At 44.8% G+C, this 22414-nt stretch overlaps 1 protein-coding gene across 1 annotated transcript in view; it reads right to left on the reverse strand.

Annotated features, from left to right (window-relative positions):
- Positions 1–22414, reverse strand: part of LOC139538699 (cyclic AMP receptor-like protein A) — a 109501-nt gene that overhangs the window by 48875 nt on the left and 38212 nt on the right. The window contains exons 9-10 of the mRNA XM_071341067.1: positions 19507–19585; positions 10464–10511 (exon numbers count right to left, since the gene is read on the reverse strand). Coding sequence (XP_071197168.1) covers positions 10464–10511; positions 19507–19585 — 127 coding nt within the window. The remainder of the gene's footprint in view (positions 1–10463; positions 10512–19506; positions 19586–22414) is intronic.

Here is a 22414-nt window from a genome sequence, read left to right on the forward strand (position 1 = left end):
AGATGTAATCTACACCTCCGTTAGGATGATAGATGTAATCTACACCTCCGTTAGGATGACAGATGTAATCTACACCTCCGTTAGGATGACAGATGTAATCTACACCTCCGTTAGGATGACAGATGTAATCTACACCTCCGTTAGGATGACAGATGTAATCTACACCTCCGTTAGGATGACAGATGTAATCTACACCTCCGTTAGGATGACAGATGTAATCTACACCACCGTTTGGATGATAGGTGTAATCTACACCTTCGTTAGGATGATAAAACCCCTTATTATTTAGTTTAATCATTTTTTACATTTGAGCATAATTATATCTATACAGCCTACACTTTCTCCTTCCGCACTTCTAGCAGGAGTGGGCGGGTGTGGCTTCGTGACAATGATTGCAAGCGCAGCTACACACCGATTTGACTGCTCCAACGCAGTTCCACCTCCGACACGCCAAAACAACCGCTATGCGGGTGTCTGTTATCACCGGGTAACGCTTGATCTGATTGAAAACAGGAAACTTAGTCAATGTGAAAAATGTGCGCTGAGCTTGGTGACCGACCTTAACATATGGGGCTAGGCATCTCTATGTCTCTACTCCCCACTCTACCTGACACTGTCTCAGGCATGGCCAACTAATCCTAAACCCCAAGGTCTTGTTGTGCTGGAGCACACACACATTACCATGAGAAAGACGAAGGACGTGATACTCCACCAACCACAACACCACCTAGATTTTTAAATCAAACACCAGGACTAAGTAGAACACTACACAGTGTTTGTGTTAAAAGATCTTCCATGTGTGTGGTGTTTTTAATCACAGCTCTCGCGTGTCAGAGGCCTGGTGCTCCTCGGGAGCGGAGGATAATGAAACAGTAATTATGCGCATGGCTGAGAGTCTGACGGCCCTCCGTTAATGACGCACATTAGCCACAGTAATGTGTATATCCATTTGAATTCAGTCACTTTTTGATAGCACCCCTTTTGATTTGAACGAAACCTTCCATACATATTTGCCCATTGCAGAAGTGATCAGAAAGTGGCTTTTTGGACCTGAATGACAAAACATTAAAGAGATAAAAGTGCTCAAAGTTGACCCATTTTGCATACCCCACCATACCATAAAACATCCATGTATTCATCACAGGAACGGTATAAACGGTAGAGATTGATATAATATCATTTGAAAGTCAAATTTGAATTGTATTCTCTTTTTAGTACATTTATCAGCCAAAACATGAAACCCACCAAGACTCAAGAGCATATTGTGTCTCAACCGATGGTGGCCACAACACAAACACCAACGATTATGTAAAGTACAACATATGCAAATACGCGCTGTTAGATAATTGACATTAAAGGTAAAACAAAGTCATAACTTGTATTAACTTATTTTGTTGAGAAATTATACAATATTTTGACCACCTGTGTGTCAGCTTCAAAATGATATCAAATTCAACCTTTTATCTTTTCCAGTGATGAAGACATGCTTGTCCCATGGTAGGATGGGGAATGCAAAATGGATCAACTTTGACCACCTCTATCTCCTGAAGGTTTTGTCATTCAGGTCCAAAAAGTCACTTTCTGACCACTTCTTCCATGGGCAAACATGTACGTAAAGTTTTGTTTAAATCAAAAAGGGATGCTGTCAAAAAGTGATTGAATTCAAATAGATTGACCCTAATAAGAGCTTCTCTCGCTCTACCACACATGGAGCACAGAGAGCCAATGTAAAGACAGAAGAAGAAGAACTGGGCCATACACACTACCCTCTGTAGTGCCTTGCGGTCGGAGGCCGAGCAGTTGCCATACCCGGCAGTGATGCAACCAGTCAGGATGATCTCGATGGTGCAGCTGCAGAACATTTTGAGGATCTGAGGACCCATGCCAAATCTTTTCAGTCTCCTAAGGGGGAATAGGTTTTGTCGTGCCCTCTTCACGACTGTCTTGGTGTGCTTGGACCATGTTAGTTTGTTGGTGATGTAGACACCAAGGAACTTGAAGCTCTCAACCTGCTTCACTGCAGCCCTGTCGATGAGAATGGGGCCTGCCCGGGCCTCTTTTTCCTGTTGTCCACAATCATCTCCTTTGTCTTGATCACGTTGAAGGAGAGGTTGTTATCCTGGCACCACACGGCCAGGTCTCTGACCTCCTCCCTATAGGCTGTCTTGTCATTGTCGGTGATCAGGCCTACCAGTGTTGTGTCATCGGCAAACTTAATTATGGTGTTGGAGTCGTGCCTGGCCGTGCAGTCATGAGTGAACAGGGAGCACAGGAGGGGACTGAACACGTACCCCTGATAGGACACCGTGTTGAGGATCAGCGTGGGGGATGTGTTGTTACCTACCCTTACCACCTGGGGGCGGCCTGTCAGGAAGTCCTGAATCCAGTTGCAGAGGGAGGTGTTTAGTCCCAGGGTGCATAGCTTATTGATGAGTTTTGAGGGAACTATGGTGTTGAACACTGAACTGTAGTCAACGAATAGCATTCTCACATAGGTGTTCCTTTTGTCCAGGTGGGAAAGGGCAGTGTGGAGTGCAATAGAGATCATCTGATCATCTGCTTACAATCTTTTGCTTGTAAGCAGGAATCAGGAGGATAGAATTATGGTCAGATTTGCCAAATGGAGAGCGAGGGAGAGCATTTTATGCGTCTGTGTGTGGAGTAAAGGTGGTCCAGAGTTTTTTTCCTCTGGTTGCACATCTAACATGCTGATAGAAATTTGGTAAACGGATTTAAGTTTCCCTGCATTAAAGTCCCCGGCTACTTGGCGCGCCGCCTCTGGGTGAGCGTTTTCTTGTTTGCTTATGGCGGAATACAGCTCATTCAATACTGTCTTAGTGCCAGCCTCTGACTTGACTGTGGTGGTATGTAAACAACTACGAAAAATACAGATAAAAACTCTCTAGGTAGATAGTGTGGTCTACAGCTTATCATGAGATACTCTACCTCAGGCGATCAATAGCTCGAGACTTCCTTAGATATTGTGCACCAGCTGTTATTTACAAAAAGACATAGTCCACCGCCCCTTGTCTTGCCAGACGCCGCTGTTCTATCCTGCCGGTGCAGCGTATAACCAGCCAGCTGTATGTGGATAGTGTCGTCGTTCAGCCAGGACTCCGTGAAGCATAAGATATTCTAGTTTTGAATGTCCCGTTGGTAGTTTAATCTTCTGCGTAGGTCATCTATTTTATTCTCTAAAGATTGCATGTTTACTAGCAGAATGGAAGGAAGTGGAGTTTTATTAGATCGCCTACGAATTCTCAGAAGGCAGCCTGCCCTCTGGCCCCTTTTTCTCCGCCTCCTCTTCACGCAAATCACGGGGATCTGGGCCTGTTCCCGAGAAAGCAGTATATCATTCGCGTCGGGCTCGTCAGACTCGTTAAAGGAAAAAAAGGATTCTGCCAGTCCGTGGTAAGTAATCGCAGTCCTGATGTCCAGAAGTTATTTTCGGTCATAAAAGACGGTAGCGCCAACATTATGTACAAAATAAGTCAACAATAAGTTACAAACAACGCAAATAAACAAACGAAAAAACACAATCGGTTGGGGACACGTAAAACGTCTGCCTTCTTCTACGGCTCCATCACAAACAAATATACGCATACAAACACACACACGTGTGCACACATACACACACAGCAGCTGTGTTCATGACTGTAAGCAGAGCTACTGCTCTGCAGTAGATAAAGTAGATAAAGATAAAGAACAAGCTCCCAATGTTTTCTTTCTGAGAGCACTGTGTGTGTATGTGTATGTGTGTATGTGTGTGTGTGTGTGAGCGCATGTGCGTTTGTCCGCTCTTTCAAATGCCCTCCGTCTCACTTGTCTGTGTGTGGGGTGTAGCCCACGTTTGTTGTAGACCTTGCATCTAAGTGTGTGTGTCCCCCAGACACAGCACTGCGATTCAAGTCTCTGATAACCACCGTATTAGCCAAGTATGAATGTTGCCACGAGAGGGAGAGTGAGAGAGAGTGAAAGAGGGAGCAAAACAGAGCCAGAGAGAAAGACACAAGGGAGAGGGGGTGGAGGAGAGACATATGGAGTGAGTAAGAGAAAAAATAGAGCGAGAGAGAAATAACACACACAAGTGTGTGAGAGACGAGAGAGGGAAGAGGGAGACCGAGCAAAAAAGAAAGAAAATAGAGCAAGAGAGTGGAAAAGAGAGCGGGAGAGAAAGAGAGAGACAGAGCGGAAGAGAGAGAGAGAGAGAGACAGAGCGGAAGAGAGAGAGAGAGAGACAGAGCGGAAGAGAGAGAGAGAGAGACAGAGCGGAAGAGAGAGAGAGAGAGAGAGAGAGAGAGAGAGAGAGAGAGAGAGAGAGAGAGAGCGCGGAAGAGAGAGAGACTTGAGGGTGGCTAGAGTAGAGTGAGGGAAATGGCCACAGGCAGCAGTTTGAGACACCCAGCAGGGACTCTGGTTTACACCTGCTGACACACACACGTACACACACATATACACACACATACACACACAGTAGAAAGCAGTGGCTAGGTAGCAGCAAGAGAGGGGGGGGGGGGTGTTGTTTTAGAACATCACACAGCGCGTGCATAAACACTCATAAATATTAATGTCCATGAACCTGGCCTGCTGCTTTATTCATACGCTCATTCTGAGTGAGTGTGTGTGTGCGTGTGTGTGTGTGTGTGTGTGTGTGAGACAGAGATAGAGGGAGAGTGAGAGCTGATGATTAATTCATGCGTTGAGTTACACAGATACCCTTTACAAACAGACTTTACGGTATGGTGCCTTGTAAGAAAAAAAACAAGAAAAAAAAAAAACAGGCAATTTTTTTTAGAGCCCAATTCATACAGTCCCATTCGACCATATTCTTGCCGGGATAAGCTTCTTATATCTCCCGTACACATGCCGGCAAGTTTAGGAGTGAGCCGATGTGGGTGGACATCTATTTTAATAAATCCATTGAATATACACAATCACAATTCATTATTAATTTGTTTATGCAGGTCCTAAGAAACATAAAACTAATAAAATGTATTTTCAAATGAATAGAATGGCATATTTTCAGTTTAATGATGTAACTGGTCTGTGCAGCCTATATGCTACATGGCTGATCCATGCACATGAAATCAATAGTTATTATGTTAATTAAACAGACAAGACAACTCTTAGGCTACCCTGATCACAGTCAACACATATATATTTTACAGTAGGCTAAGAATATAAAGAAATAAAAGAAAATTAAATACAAATAATATTTTTCCCACACAACTTGCATCATGGCAACGTGTGGAACCATTGACATATTAAAAAATAGGTGATGTTTTGAAAGAGCCCAAGGCAACCCCTTGCTTTTTCGATCCACATTTCATCTCTTTCCTACCTTCACTCCACTTTGTTAGGGAGCAGGCGTAGGGTCTTACATTGAGAGTATCTTCATCATGATATCGACAGAAAAGAATAGTCTGGTGTTATATTTCACAACCTCCGCTGGCTTTTGGAGTTGCCTAAAGGCCTACGGGATCGAGCGAAACAATAGGCCGACACTTGATTTAGGCTCCATTATGGCATGCTAAATGTTTCTCATCAGTGATAGATGAGCAAACGAATAGATGAGCTACACCACCTGCACTTATTTTCCCAGCCAGAGAATTAACCAAAGATGAATTCAGTCAAATAAAATCACATTGATTGATTAAGACAAATCACAGGCTTTTCGTCAGGAGTACGCCTAGGCTTAGTGCAAAATAATCCACTTGTTAAGCTATATACAGTGCATTTGGAAAGTATTCAGACCCCCTGACCTTTTCCACATTTTTGTTACATTACAGCCTTATTATAAAATGAATAAAAGTTTTTATTCCCCCTCATAAATCTACACACAAATACAAAGAGAGCCTATTGCTTGCCTATTGTCCTGTAGCCCATCCCAGCCTTGTGCAGGTCTACAATTTAACCCTGATGTCCTTACACAGCTCTCTGGTCTTGGCCATTGTGGAGAGGTTGGAGTCTGTTTGATTGAGTGTGTGGACAGGTGTCTTTTATACAGGTAACGAGTTCAAACAGGTGCAGTTAATACAGGTAATGAGTGGAGAACAGGAGGGCTTCTTAAAGAAAAACTAACAGGTCTGTGAGAGCCAGAATTCTTACTGGTTGGTAGGTGATCAAATACTTATGTCATACAATAAAATACAAATTAATTACTTAAAAATCATACAATGTGATTTTCTGGATTTTCACGGAAAATGTGATTTTCTGAAAATTACGGACCTCTACATGCTTTGTAAGTAGGAAAACCTGCAAAATCGGCAGTGTATCAAATACTTCTTCTCCCCACTGTATTTCACGGCCTACCTTCAAACTCAGTGCCTAATTTGCTTGACATCATGGGAAAATCCAAAGAAATTAGCCAAGACCTCAGAAAAAAAATTGTACACCTCCACGTGTCTGGTTCATCCTTGGGAGCAATTTCCAAACGCCTGAATGTACCACGTTCATCTGTAAAAACAATAGTACGCAACTATAAACACCATGGGACCACGCAGCCGTCATACCGCTCAGGAAGGAGACGCTTTCTTTCTCCTAGAGATGAACGTGCTTTGGTGCGAAAAGTGCAAATCAATCCCAGAACAGCAGCAAATTACCTTGTGAAGATGCTGGAGGAAACAGTTACAAAAATATTCATATCAAGAGTAAAACGAGTCCAATATCGACATAACCTGAAAGGCCACTCAGCAAGGAAGAAGCCACTGCTCCAAAACCACCATAAAAAAGCCAGACTACGGTTTGCAACTGCACATGGGGACAAAGATCGTACTTTTTGGAGAAATGTCCTCTGGTCTGATGAAACAAAAATATAACTATTTGGCCATAATGACCATCTTTATCTTTGGAGAAAAAAGAGGGAGGCTTGCAAGCCGAAGAACATCATCCCAACCGTGAAGCACGAGGGTGGCAGCATCATGTTGTGGGGGTGGTTTGCTGCAGGAGGGACTGGTGCACTAAACAAAATAGATGGCATCATGAGGTAGGAAAATTATGTGAATATATTGAAGCACCATCTCAAGACATCAGTCAGGAAGTTAAAGCTTGGTCGCAAATGGGTCTTCCAAATGGACAATGACCCCAAGCATACTTCCAAAGTTGTGGCAAAATGGCTTAAGGACAACAAAGTCAAGGTATTGGAGTGGCCATCACAAAGCCCTGACCTCAATCCTATAGAACATTTATGGGCAGAACTGAAAAAGCGTGTGCGAGCAAGGAGGCCTACAAACCTGACTCAGTTACACCAGCTCTGTCAGGAGGAATGGGCCGAAATTCACCCAACTTATTGTGGGAAGCTTGTGGAAGGCCCGAGCCTTGTGGAAGGCCCAAAATGTTTGACCCAAGTGAAACAATTTAAAGGCAATGCCACCAAAAACTAATTGAGTGTATGTAAACTTCTGACCCACTGGGAATGTGATGAAAGAAATACATGTGTTTTAGTTTATGTGTTTTCATTCCAGGCTGTAAGTCAACAAAAGGTCCTCAACTGGAAGCTTCATTAAATAGTATCCGCAAAACACCAGTCTCAACATCAACAGTGAAGAGGCGACTCCGGGATGCTGGCCTTCTAGGCAGAGTTGCAAAGAAAAAGCCATATCTCAGACTGGCCAATAAAAAGAAAAGATTAAGATGGGCAAAAGAACACAGACACTAGACAGAGGAACTCTACCTGGAAGTTCAGCATCCCGGAGTCGCCTCTTCACTGTTGACGTTGAGACTGGTGTTTTGCAGGTACTATTTAATGAAGCTGCCAGTTGAGGACTTGTGAGGCATCTGTTTCTCCAACATTTTGAAAGGGGGTGGTGATTTTATATTCCCACTGTACATGACCTTCACCCTGCACTAGCCTTTCTTCACCCTATACCAAACATGACCTTCACCCTGCACTAGCCTTTCTTCACCCTATACCAAACATGACCTTCACCCTGCACTAGCCTTTCTTCACCCTATACCAAACATGACCTTCACCCTGCACTAGCCTTTCTTCACCCTATACCAAACATGACCTTCACCCTGCACTAGCCTTTCTTCACCCTATACCAAACATGACCTTCACCCTGCACGAGCCTTTCTTCACCCTATACCAAACATGACCTTCACCCTGCACTAGCCTTTCTTCACCCTATACCAAACATGACCTTCACCCTGCACGAGCCTTTCTTCACCCTATACCAAACATGACCTTCACCCTGCACTAGCCTTTCTTCACCCTATACCAAACATGACCTTCACCCTGCACTAGCCTTTCTTCACCCTATACCAAACATGACCTTCACCCTGCACTAGCCTTTCTTCACGCTATACCAAACATGACCTTCACCCTGCACTAGCCTTTCTTCACCCTATACCAAACATGACCTTCACCCTGCACTAGCCTTTCTTCACCCTATACCAAACATGACCTTCACCCTGCACTAGCCTTTCTTCACCCTATACCAAACATGGCCTCAACCATTTGCTTACTTCATCCTAGCCTAAAAACGCATCGCTGGGGACTGGGCTGGTAATGCAGGTGCACTTGTTTTGTTCAATAAACACTTTACAATTAAGATTCCTTGCCTTAAAATAACCCTATTCGTGTTTTGATAACCCTAATATAATCCTATTACTTTTTTAAAAAGCTTATTGAACCTTTATTTAACTAGGTAAGTCAGTTAAGAACAAATTCTTATTTTCAATGACGGTCTACCAAAAGGCCTCCTGTGGGGATGGGGGCTGGGATTAAAAATAAAAATAAATATATAAAAATATAGGACAAAACACACATCACGACAAGAGAGACAACACTACACAAAGAGAGACCTAAGAAGACAACATAGCATGGCAGCAACACATGACAACACAGCATGTAGCAACACAACATGACAACATCATGGTAGCAACACAACATGGCAGGAGCACAAAACAGGGTACAAACATTGTTGGGCACAGACAACAGCACAAAGGGCAAGAAGGTAGAGACAACAATACATCACGCAAAGCAGCCACAACTGTCAGTAAGAGTGTCCATGATTGAGTCTTTGAATGAAGAGATTGAGATAAAACTGTCCCGTTTGAGTGTTTGTTGCAGCTCGTTCCTTTCGCTAGCTGCAGCGAACTGAAAAGACAAGCGACCCAGGGATGTGTGTGCTTTGGGGACCTTTAACAGAATGTGACTGGCAGAACGGGTGTTGTATGTGGAGGATGAGGGCTGCAGTAGATATCTCAGATAGGGGGGAGTGAGGCCTAAGAGGGTTTTATAAATAAGCATCAACCAGTGGGTCTTGCGATGGGTATACAGAGACGACCAGTTTACAGAGGAGTATAGAGTGCAGTGATGTGTCCTATATGGAGCATTGGTGGCAAATCTGATGGCCAAATGGTAAAGAACATCTAGCCCCTCGAGAGCACCCTTACCTGCCAATCTGTAAATTACGTCTCCGTAATCTATCATGGTAATTTTGGGGCGGCAGGGTAGCCTAGTGGTTAGAGCGTTGGACTAGTAACCGAAAGGTTGCAAGTTCAAATCCCCGAGCTGACAAGGTACAAATCTGTCGTTCTGCCCCTGAACAGGCAGTTAACCCACTGTTCCTAGGCCGTCATTGAAAATAAGAATTTGTTCTTAACTGACTTGCCTAGTTAAATAAAGGTAAAATAAAAATAATAAAAAATAAAATTTGAATCAGGGTTAGTTAGGCAGCTGGGGTGAAAGAAGAGCGACTACGATATAGGAAACCAAGTCTAGATGTAACTTTAGCCTGCAGCTTTGATATGTGCTGAGAGAAGGACAGTGTACTGTCTAGCCATACTCCCAAGTACTTGTATGAGGTGACTACCTCAAGCGCTAAACACTCAGAGGTAATAATCACACCTGTGGGGAGAGGGGCATTCTTCTTACCAAACCGCATGACCTTTGTTTTGGAGGTGTTCAGAACAAGGTTAAGGGCAGAGAAAGCGTGTTGGACACTAAGCAAGCTTTGTTTTAGAGCATTTAACACAAAATACAGGGATGGGCCAGTTGAGTAGAAGACTGTATCATCTGCATATAAATGGATGAGAGAGCTTCCTACTGCCTGAGCTATGTTGTTGATGTAAATTGAGAAGAGCGTGGGGCCTAGGATCGAGCCTTGGGGTACACCCTTGGTGACAGGCAGTGGCTGAGAGAGCAGATGTTCTTACTTTATACACTGCACTCTGAGAGAGAGGTAGTTAGCAAACCAGTCTATAAAAAACTATAACAAACTCAAAGCACCCCGACCGAGAGGGTGTGTGACAGGGTCAAACTGCTCCCTGGCGAGTAAGAATCTACCCAACAGGACCTCAGCTAATCCAACATACACTCTAATCCCCAAAACGCCCGTGTGCGTGTGTGTGCGTGCGTGTCAAAGATTCCAGGAACATTTCAGTAGATGAGGGAACTCTCCCTCATTTTAAAAACCAATCAATGATTGACTTGAGTAATGAAAATGATGGGTCTTTACCTTTCTCCTCTCCCTCTCTGGGTTGAAGGTGCCAAACCACGACTGCATCTGAGGAAGGAGCACAAAGAACACACTGTCTGAGTCCCGTTTGGTAGACACACACAAGTACTTCACCTGAGACTGGAGGAGAGGTAAATAAGCCTCATTTAATCCACTGTCAGTCAAGGCTGAAACACATCCAGGGAACGAACGAACGCACGCACGCACGCACGCACACACAGCTACTCAAAGCTGAGGTAGACAGGGAATGCATTAACAACCAAAACAAAACATGTACAGCTCCCACCTCTCCAAAGAGCATTACTGATCACAGCTGAGTCTACCACTGAGGGGACGGGGACGGGGACGGGGACGGGGGGGGGTAGAGAGGGAGATAGAGAGAGGGTAGAGAGAAAGAGATACAGAAGCATAGAGAGAATGAAAAAAAAGAGAACGTTGGATAGATATGGATAAAAAAGAAGAGACAGACACGGGTGGCCAGCCCAGACATCTCAAGAGAGGAGACAGATTGTTCATTCTTTCTTTCTCTCCCTCCATTTCTCTCTTTCATCTCAGGGGAATTCCAGCAACAATAGAAAGCTCAATCGGGAATCAGCTGCTCCTCAAGACACACACACACAGTGTGTGGTTTACACAATCAAGAGCAATCTAAACAGAGGAGAGTCTGTGAAGAGCCTCTGTCAGCCATGGACGCACACACACACACACACACACACACACACACACACACACTCTGACACATATACTCTGACACACACACACTCTGACACATATACTCTGACACACACAAACACATATACTCTGACACACAAACACATATACTCTGACACACACACACAAACACATATACTCTGACACACACACACTCTGACACAGAGACAGAGAGACAGAGAGACCGACAGAGAGAGAGCGACAGAGAGAGAGAGAGATCGGCACACATTCATTCTGTTCAACTATTTAGCAACTCAACGTTGCCATGGTTTCTCTGTCTGCACTACAGCTCTCGTCATTGGATGTTTGTGTATGTGTGTAGTTGTGTGTAATTTCTACCTGTATATGTGTGTGTGCGCGCGCTAGGAGGTTAGAGAGAGGATGAGTGTTTATTTACACATGAGAGAGAATCAGATAGCATGAAAGAATGATAGACAACGGCCGCCTATCTAACCACCTTAGACAAAGGTTGCTTGTGTGTGTACGACAATGATGTTGTCTGTCATCTACCCTTGTACAGAAGCATGTGTGAGAATCTCTAATTTCGTTGATGAATCCTCCTCATGAGAGCTAGAGGATCCCCTCCTGGACACAAAGAATTCCTTAAAAGAGATAGTTTCCATCCAATTGACAACAGATTTTCATGTGAATATTCAAAAAGTCACAAATAAAATAGGCGGATTTTCCCACCAGACATGTTTCCATCAAATTGACTTGTTGCAGATAAAAGCCTGTGTGTGATGACGCATATGAAACTGACTTTTGTGGTTAAATTCCCATGTACAGAACAAAAAATCCAAGTTCAATGGATTTTCAACTGTAGGTTTTGTCACAAAAAATGGTGCGTTTAGCGAATGTGCCCACTCTGGTATTGGCACGTACGCTCTAGCTAACAGCTCGCAGATATATATGATGAGATTATTATGGACAAAAGACCAAGGTTATTTTAAATTGAATAAAAATATAAACGCAACATGTAAAGTGTTGGTTTCATGTTTTACGAGCTGAAATAAAAGATCCCAGAAATTGTTCATATGCACAAAAAGCTTATTTCTCTCAAATCTTGTGCACAAATTTGTTCACATCCCTGTTCGTGAGTATTTCTCCTTTGCCAAGATAATCTATCCACATGAAAGATGTGGTATATCAAGAAGCTGATTAAACAACATGATGATTACAGAGGTGCACCTTGTGCTGGGTACAATAAAAGGCCACTCTAAAATGTGTAGTTGTCACACAACACAATGCCACAATTGTCTCAAGTTTTGAGGGACAGTGCAATTTATATGCTGACTGCAGGAATGTCCACCAGAGTTGTTGCCAGAGAATTGAATGTTCATTTGTCTTCCATATGCCACCTCCAATGTCGTTTTAGAGAATTTGGCAGTACGTCCAACCGGCCTCAGAACCGCAGACTATGTGTAACAATGCCAGCCCAGGACCTCCACATCCGGGAACGTCTGAGACCAGCCACCCGGACAGCTGACAAAACTGTGGGTTTGTACAACCAAAGAATTTCTGCATAAACTGTCAGAAACCGTTTCAGGGAAGATTATCTGCATGCTCGTCGTCCTCACCAGGCTCTTGATCTGACTGCAGTTCGGCATCGTAACCGACTTCAGTGGGCAAATGCTCACCTTCGATGTCCACTGGCACGCTGGAGAAGTGTGCTCTTTACGGACGAATCCCGGTTTCAACTGTACCGGGCAGATGGCAGACAGCGTGTATGGCGTCGTGTGGGCGAGTGGTTTGCTGATCAACATTGTGAACAGTGCCCCATGGTGGTGGTGGGGTTATGGTGTGGGCAAGCATAAGCTACGGACAATGAACACAATTGCATTTTATCAATGGCAATCAATGCACAGAGATACCGTGACGAGATCCTGAGGCCCATTGTCAAGCCATTCATCCACCACCATCACTTCATGTTTCAGCATGATAATGCACAGCCCCATGTCTCAAGGATCGGTACACAATTCCTGGAAGCTGAAAATGTCCCAGTTCTTCCATGGCCAGTATACTCACCAGACATGTCAACCATTGAGCATGTTTGGGATGCTCTGGATCGACATGTATGACAGCATGTTCCAGTTCCCACCAATATCCAGCAACTTCGCACAGAAGACGAAGAGGAGTGGGACAACATTCCACAGGCCATAATCAACAGCCCGATCAACTCTATATGAAGGAAATGTGTCGCGCTGCATAAGGTAAATTGTGGTCACACCAGATACTGACTGGTTTTTTGATCCACGTCCCTACCTTTTTCTTTAAGGCATCTGTGACCAACAGATCTGTATTCCCAGTCATGTGAAATCCATAGATTAGAGCCTAATGAGTTTACTTCAAATCAAATCAAATCAAATCAAATCAAATTTTATTAGTCACATACACATGGTTAGCAGATGTTAATGCGAGTGTAGCGAAATGCTTGTGCTTCTAGTTCCGACAATGCAGTAATAACCAACAAGTAATCTAACCTAACAATTCCACAACTACTACCTTATACACACACAACTGTAAAGGGATAAAGAATATGTACATAAAGATATATGAATGAGTGGTGGTACAGAACGGCATAGGCAAGATGCAGTAGATGGTATAGAGTACGGTATATACATATGAGATGAGTACTGTAGGGTATGTAAACATAAAGTGGCATAGTTTAAAGTGGCTAGTGGTACATGTATTACATAAAGATGGCAAGATGCAGTAGATGATATAGAGTACAGTATATACATATGAGATGGGTAATGTAGGGTATGTAAACATTATATTAAGTGGCATTGTTTAAAGTGGCTAGTGGTACATTTTTACATAATTTCCATCAATTCCCATTTTTAAAGTGGCTGGAGTTGAGTCAGTATGTTGGCAGCGGCCGCTAAATGTTAGTGGTGGCTGTTTAACAGTCTGATGGCCTTGAGATAGAAGCTGTTTTTCAGTCTCTCGGTCCCTGCTTTGATGCACCTGTACTGACCTCGCCTTCTGGATGATAGCGGGGTGAACAGGCAGTGGCTTGGGTGGTTGTTGTCCTTGATGATCTTTATGGCCTTCCTGTGACATCGGGTGGTGTAGGTGTCCTGGAGGGCAGGTAGTTTGCCCCCGGTGATGCGTTCTGCAGACCTCACTACCCTCTGGAGAGCCTTACGGTTGTGGGCGGAGCAGTTGCCGTACCAGGCGGTGATACAGCCCGACAGCATGCTCTCGATTGTGCATCTGTAGAAGTTTGTGAGTGCTTTTGGTGACAAGCCGAATTTCTTCAGCCTCCTGAGGTTGAAGAGGCGCTGCTGCGCCTTCTTCACGACGCTGTCTGTGTGGGTGGACCAATTCAGTTTGTCCGTGATGTGTACACCGAGGAACTTAAAACTTTCCACCTTCTCCACTACTGACCCGTCGATGTGGATAGGGGGGTGCTCCCTCTGCTGTTTCCTGAAGTCCACAATCATCTCCTTTGTTTTGTTGACGTTGAGTGTGAGGTTATTTTCCTGACACCACACTCCGAGGGCCCTCACCTCCTCCCTGTAGGCCGTCTCGTCGTTGTTGGTAATCAAGCCTACCACTGTAGTGTCATCCGCAAACTTGATGATTGAGTTGGAGGCGTGCATGGCCACGCAGTCGTGGGTGAACAGGGAGTACAGGAGAGGGCTCAGAACGCACCCTTGTGGGGCCCCAGTGTTGAGGATCAGCGGGGTGGAGATGTTGTTACCTACCCTCACCACCTGGGGGCGGCCCGTCAGGAAGTCCAGGACCCAGTTGCACAGGGCGGGGTCGAGACCCAGGGTCTCGAGCTTGATGACGAGTTTGGAGGGTACTATGGTGTTAAATGCTGAGCTGTAATCGATGAACAGCATTCTCACATGGGTATTCCTCTTGTCCAGATGGGTTAGGGCAGTGTGCAGTGTGGTTGCGATTGCGTCGTCTGTGGACCTATTGGGTCGGTAAGCAAATTGGAGTGGGTCTAGGGTGTCCGGTAGGGTGGAGGTGATATGGTCCTTGACTAGTCTCTCAAAGCACTTCATGATGACGGAAGTGAGTGCTACGGGGCGGTAGTCGTTTAGCTCAGTTACCTTAGCTTTCTTGGGAACAGGAACAATGGTGGCCCTCTTGAAGCATGTGGGAACAGCAGACTGGGATAAGGATTGATTGAATATGTCCGTAAACACACCAGCCAGCTGGTCTGCGCATGCTCTGAGGACGCGGCTGGGAATGCCGTCTGGGCCTGCAGCCTTGCGAGGGTTAACACGTTTAAATGTTTTACTCACCTCGGCTGCAGTGTCAGTGGCACTGTATTGTCCTCAAAGCGGGCAAAAAAGTTGTTTAGCCTGTCTGGGAGCAAGACATCCTGGTCCGCGACGGGGCTGGTTTTCTTTTTGTAATCCGTGACTGACTGTAGACCCTGCCACATACCTCTTGTGTCTGAGCTGTTGAATTGCGACTCGATTTTGTCTCTGTACTGGGACTTAGCCTGTTTGATTGCCTTGCGGAGAGAATAGCTACACTGTTTGTATTCGGTCATGCTTCCGGTCACCTTGCCCTGGTTAAAAGCAGTGGTTCGCGCTTTCAGTTTCACGCGAATGCTGCCGTCAATCCACGGTTTCTGGTTTGGGAATGTTTTAATCGTTGCTGTGGGTACGACATCGTCAATGCACTTCCTAATGAACTCGCTCACCGAATCAGCATATTCGTCAATATTGTTGTTGGACGCAATGCGGAACATATTCCAATCCGCGTGATCGAAGCAGTCTTGAAGCGTGGAATCAGATTGGTCGGACCAGCGTTGAACAGACCTGAGCGCGGGAGCTTGTTGTTTTAGTTTCTGTTTGTAGGCTGGAATCAACAAAATGGAGTCGTGGTCAGCTTTTACGAAAGGGGGGCGGGGGAGGGCCTTATATGCGTCGCGGAAATTAGTATAACAATGATCTAGGGTTTTTCCAGCCCTGGTAGCACAATCGATATGCTGATAGAATTTAGGGAGTTTTGTTTTTAGATTAGCCTTGTTAAAATCCCCAGCTACGATGAATGCAGCCTCAGGGTGTGTGGTTTCCAGTTTACAAAGAGTCAGATAAAGTTCGTTCAGGGCCATCGATGTGTCTGCTTGGGGGGGAATATATACGGCTGTGATTATGATTGAAGAGAATTCCCTTGGTAGATAATGCGGTCAACATTTTATTGTGAGGAGTTCTAGATCAGGTGAACAGAATGACTTGAGTTCCTGTGTGTTGTTATGATGATCACACCACGTCTCGTTAATCATAAGGCATACCCCCCCGCCCCTCTTCTTACCAGAAAGATGTTTGTTTCTGTCGGCGCGATGCATGAAGAAACCAGCTGGCTGCACCGACTCCGTTAGCGTCTCTTGAGTTAGCCATGTTTCCGTGAAGCAGAGCACGTTGCAATCCCTGATGTCTCTCTGGAATGCTACCCGTGCTCGGATTTCATCAACCTTATTGTCAAGAGACTGGACATTGGCGAGTAGTATGCTAGGGAGTGGAGCGCGATGTGCCCGTCTCCGAAGCCTGGCCAGGAGACCGCCTCGTTTGCCCCTTTTACGGCGTCGCACAGGGTCGCCGGCTGGGATCAGATCCATTGTATTGGGTGGAAGGCAAAACACTGGATCCGTTTCGGGAAAGTCATATTCCTGGTAGGAACGATGATGAGTTGACGTTAATCGTATATTCAGTAGTTCCTCCCGACTGTATGTAATGAAACCTAAGATTACCTGGGGTACCGATGTAAGAAATAACACATAAAAAAACAAAATACTGCATATTTTCCAAGGAACGCGAAGCGAGGCGGCCATCTCTGTCGGCGCCGGATGTTTTTCATTTCATTTGACTGATTTACTTGTATGAACTGTAACTAAGAAAATCTTTGAAATTGTTGCATGTTGCGTTTACATTTTTGTTCAGTGTAATTTGTCAAACGGCAGCCAAGCATCGATCATCATGTCACCAGAATAAGACTCTCGATATTTATTAGAAAGGAGCATCAAACTCATCACCTTGCACTTTCACCACCCTGTGAAGTTCATCATAACTTATTTCATCTGTAGTCTAATAAACCAGCTTGGTCTCATAGACTAGACGTAACATAGTCAATGTAAATCCAGGATATTAAAATGAGTATGATATACTACGCTTGGTTACATAAGACAGGTTAGTTAAGGTAACAACTAATGTAAGGTGGTTGGTCGGGGTGGATGGGTAGGCGTATTAATATGTTTCCACCACCATTTCTCACATAATTCATTTTACAGACACAAAAAGATCCCACCTTGTCTAGCGTATTTTGTTTCCTGGACATTTGGAAAGTTTACAGACAAAGTAGCTTTTTCCATCAAGCCTGTCGTGACATTTATATCCTTTACTTGCATAATAAGGTTGGATGGAAAACTGGTTTCTGATCAAATGATTCTGGATATGTTCTGTCCTGCTTTCATAAACATCTGAATTATTAATAGTTTGAGCTCCTCCTAGTTGATTTTCCTAATTTCTCCCCCTCTCCATCTCTTTTTATCTCTCTTCCTCCCTCGCTTTCTTTTCTTTCTCTGGGTCGCCTGACTTTCTTATCCCCTCTCTCTATTCCTTCGCCGCCTCAAAGTTTTAGAAATCATTTCAAGTGAGACCGTCTGCAGCTGTGAGGAGATAAGACTTGAGCTCTTCATAAATATGATCGAAAGAGAGAGAAATAGAGACAGTGTGAGAGAGAGAGAAATAGAGAGACAGTGAGAGAGAGAGAAATAGAGAGACAGTGAGAGAGAGAGAGAAATAGAGACAGTGTGAGAGAGAGAGAAATAGAGACAGTGTGAGAGAGAAATAGAGACAGTGGGAGTGAGAGAAATAGAGAGACAGTGAGAGAGAGAGAAATAGAGAGACAGTGAGAGAGAGAGAAATAGAGAGACAGTGAGAGAGAGAGAAATAGAGAGACAGTGAGAGAGAGAGAGAAATAGAGAGACAGTGAGAGAGAGAGAGAAATAGAGAGACAGTGTGAGAGAGAAATAGAGAGACAGTGTGAGAGAGAAATAGAGAGACAGTGAGAGTGAGAGAAATAGAGAGACAGTGAGAGAGAGAGAAATAGAGAGAGTGAGAGAGAGAGAAATAGAGACAGTGGGAGTGAGAGAAATAGAGAGACAGTGAGAGAGAGAGAAATAGAGACAATGAGAGAGAGAGAAATAGAGACAGTGAGAGAGAGAGAGAAATAGAGAGACAGTGAGAGAGAGAGAAATAGAGAGACAGTGAGAGAGAGAGAAATAGAGACAGTGGGAGTGAGAGAAATAGAGACAGTGGGAGTGAGAGAAATAGAGAGGCAGTGAGAGAGAGAGAGAGAGAGAGAAATAGAGAGACAGTGAGAGAGAAAGCAGAATGTGATGAGATGCAGGGTGCACACCAATTAATTTATTCCCTTTATCATATCTGTGATAAAGGGAAGAGAAGTCAGTCAGTCATTCAGTCTTCCTGCCTCCAACACTAACACACACACACAAAAGGAGCTTTGACCCACACACGCACTGACCAGGGAAGTCAAATTTATGTATAGTACCAGTCAAAAGTTTGGACACACCTACTCATTCAAGGGTTTTTCTTTATTTGTACTAGTTTCTACATTGTAGAATAATAGTGAAGACATCAAAACTATGACATAACACATATGGAATCGTGTAGTAACCAAAAGTGTTAAACAAATCAAAATATATTTTAGATTCTTCAAAGTAGCCATCCTTTGCCTTGTGTGTAGATGTGTGTAGTTTCTAAGTTGCTTGTTTAAAAAAAAGAGACTATTGTTGCACATGTACGTGTAGCTAGTACATGTTCTGGTTTACCCTGCCTACTCAGGTCAGACAGCACACTACTGCTGCCCCAGGCTGTGTCCGTGTGTTGTGTCGTCACTCAGGCCAGAATCAGGGGGATGGCAGCTATGTGGAGCATGCTGGTATGTTGCCTCCAGGCTGCCCATCAACACAAAAACACTCCCAACAGGAGAGGGATAGAGGGAGGGAGGGATAAGGGGAGGGAGGGAGGGATAAGGGGAGGGAGGGAGGGATAAACTGAGTTTCACCCCCACTGGTGGCTTGTAGTCACTGGTTCTCTGTGAGCTCTCTGACAGGCAAACACACACTTTCTCTCTCGCGCACACACACACACACCAATTTTCCCCCTGAGATTGTTTTAAGCAGCAGTGGCAGAGTTAGCGGGAAACACTACACACTGAGGTGAATTTCACAGAGACATCCACGTCAAGATAAACTGAGTGCACAACCATTGGCCACACAGGATTATGACTGTGTGAACTCATGCCGACTGGCCGAGCATGACACATGGGAAGGTGGGCTCACCCTCTCATTGGCTACGTAGATTATTCTGGCGTAGCAGCAGATCATGAGGAAGATGAGGGTGAAGAGTGGGACGTACCATCTGCAGGGTGGGGGGACAGAGGAAAATGCATTACACACAAGAGGGCCATGTCTTTACATGAAATCAACACACATTTAAATGTGATTCTCCCATTGACTTGAACACAAGAGTTACTTCAAGAGCATACACTAAGTAAAGAGGAAGACTGACAGGTCGAATGGTCATAACCTCTTAGGCCTGAGGAGCCTAGGGCCAGGAGTTTTTCCTGGTCAAATCATGTAGTCAAGATAAATTCCTGGCTCTAGTATAATCATAATACACCAAGGGGCAGTGAACTCCGCAAAGCCAGTAAAAGACAATAATCTAAAACATTTAACTACATTTATTTTGTATAGGTATTTGTTTAGGTTAGATATCCTTCTGCCACCTCTGATTCAGCACTTGTGTAGAGAAGTAAAACCATAGCACAATAGGTAAGTACTAGGGTTTCTGTCAAGGGCACTGTAAGAGGAAGTTATCAAAACAGGAGAGAAAGAGAGAGGCGGAGAAAGTGAGAGAATAGCGGGTAATGTATGGCATTCTTGAGCGATGGAGGAGGTCAAGAAAGGATGACAAAGAGACACAACTTCAGAAATGCATGGTATTTCTGTTAAGATTTGTGACAGAGAACGAGCGAGAGAAAGAACGAGGTTTACAGCTTCAGAGGAGTGTCACCCTCTCAGAAAATGACCACAGACAACAGGCCTGTTTGTGAAAGGGCCTCAGAATGCCAGGACTCTAACCACTACCCTACTCTCAGGACCTCAACAGTACCTTAACTCATCAAAGCACTTCTGCTCATCAGAATGGAACATATCATAACAGACAGACCATTCTAAGGCTGTCCCTGCTACTGTACATGCACAGATAAGACAGACAGCAGGATGTGTGTTCAGCAATGCAACATTTAGCAATCTTTCAATAGTCTTTCAGTTTCATCAGAGCGAGAGAGTCCACACTGTTTTTCAGATCCACTCTAATTCCTCATTCCCCAGGCCAGACACATGCTACGCCCGGACTTCATCCTGACCACGTGACCTGACCAGGAAATACTCTGTGTCATAGGATGTGGAACATCTCAGGGCCCTTTAATATCTGCCCTAAATAAAAAATGACATTCACAGTAGCTTATGTAACATTAACATTACACTTCTGTTCATTTAGCAACAACTATATTCACATTACAATCACTTACTAGACGCTCTTATCCAGAGCAGTTTAGACTAAGTGCATAACTATCCTCAGTAAGTACTGCCTGGATACTGGGGAAGTGGGAGTGTGGCGCTGTCTGGACATGTAGTCTGAGGGTGTGTGTGTATGTGTGTGTGTGTGTGTGAGTGTATGTATGTGTGTGTGTGTGTGTGTGTGTGCATGCACAAGATAAGAGGAGAGGCGTTTCATCCAGAGAGAAAGACAGAGCGACAGGATGGAGTGAAAACGTGCTCACCTCACCCCTGTGTGATTTAATAACCCGCTCTCCGGAATAAATGGCGTCCAATTACACAGAGCCTCCCGTTAACGATGGGGGAGGAGGGAGAGTGGCCTTTTAACGAGGGAGGGGGGAGAAGACGAGAGAGGTGGGTGAGAGGGGGGAGACGAGGGAGGAGGAGTAATGAGCGGCAGCTACAAAGTGCTCTAATTAGCATGATAATGATCTGCCATTAGAGTCTGCTGGAGCTCTACAGCTGAACATCACCCACCCGAGAGAGATGGAGAGAGGAAGGATGGATGGAGGGTGGGATGGAGAGAGAAAAGGGGAGGGAGAGGGGTGAGAAAGGGGGGAGGAGAATGACCAGGAGAGGTAAGGACGAAGAACACAGAAAGGCAAGCAACATGGACAGAAAAAAAAGCAAGATGCAAAAAGAAAGGAAGGAGGGCGGGAGAGAGTAAAAAGAACACTAGTTGAAGCCAGCGCTTGCACACTCACAAACATGTACCCCCACACACCATCCTGCAGCTCTAGAAGCTCTCCAGCCCTGCTCTGAAGTGATAGAGGACAACTGATGAAAGCGCCATTAATTAGACACTTGAGAGAGAAAGACACATTGGCAACACCTCAGCTACAGACATGCTAGTTTCATGTCTGACCTGGAAGATGCCATCTCAGGCCAGAGGAGGAAGACATCACGAAGGGAGGGATGGGCCAGAGAGCAGAGGGAAGGAGGGCAGGGGGGAAGGATAAAATAGGTTGAGTATCTCTCTCACACACGCGCACACACACGCATGCAGGCACACACACACAGGCTGACACCCTTTCACAAACTCAGGAGAGGGGTCCAGAGGATTGTTTGTCAGTCTGAAACACTGGAGTAAAAGGCACATGAAGCAATTCTTAAGTGCTGATGTTTGAGTTCAATCAAATACACCCCCCCCCCCTCACAGTTATGATATTCCTTTCTGTCTGCCTCTATTCTCAGGGGTAGAGAGAGAGGGAGAGTGAGGATACAAGACCTGCAGTGCACACCACCACCTCTCTCGTTCTCTCTCCGTCTTTCTTTAATCTTTCATATTCACTTGACTGAACACTGATGAAGACAAACTACTGAGTTTTGGAACAGGAAATGAAACCTCTCTCTCTTTCCTCTCAACCTCCCTTCTATTCTCTCCTTTTTACCTGACCTCTTAATCCCTCTCTCTCTCCTCCACCCCCCTTCACCCACACTCTCTCCCCATCTCTCTCGCTCTGAGCATCAGACGTGCGTATGTATGTTGTGTGTGTACAGTATATAGTGTGTGTTTTACTGACGTGCTTCGTCCGGGCCTCTAATCTCTCATCTCGTTTGATGTAATTAGACTTAATGAAGATTCCCAGATCCTCTAAGCAGCCCGTCCCCCAGGCGACCCACGGCG

The sequence above is a fragment of the Salvelinus alpinus genome, chromosome 14 (assembly GCF_045679555.1).
Source record: "Salvelinus alpinus chromosome 14, SLU_Salpinus.1, whole genome shotgun sequence".
NCBI classification, from domain to species: domain Eukaryota; kingdom Metazoa; phylum Chordata; class Actinopteri; order Salmoniformes; family Salmonidae; genus Salvelinus; species Salvelinus alpinus.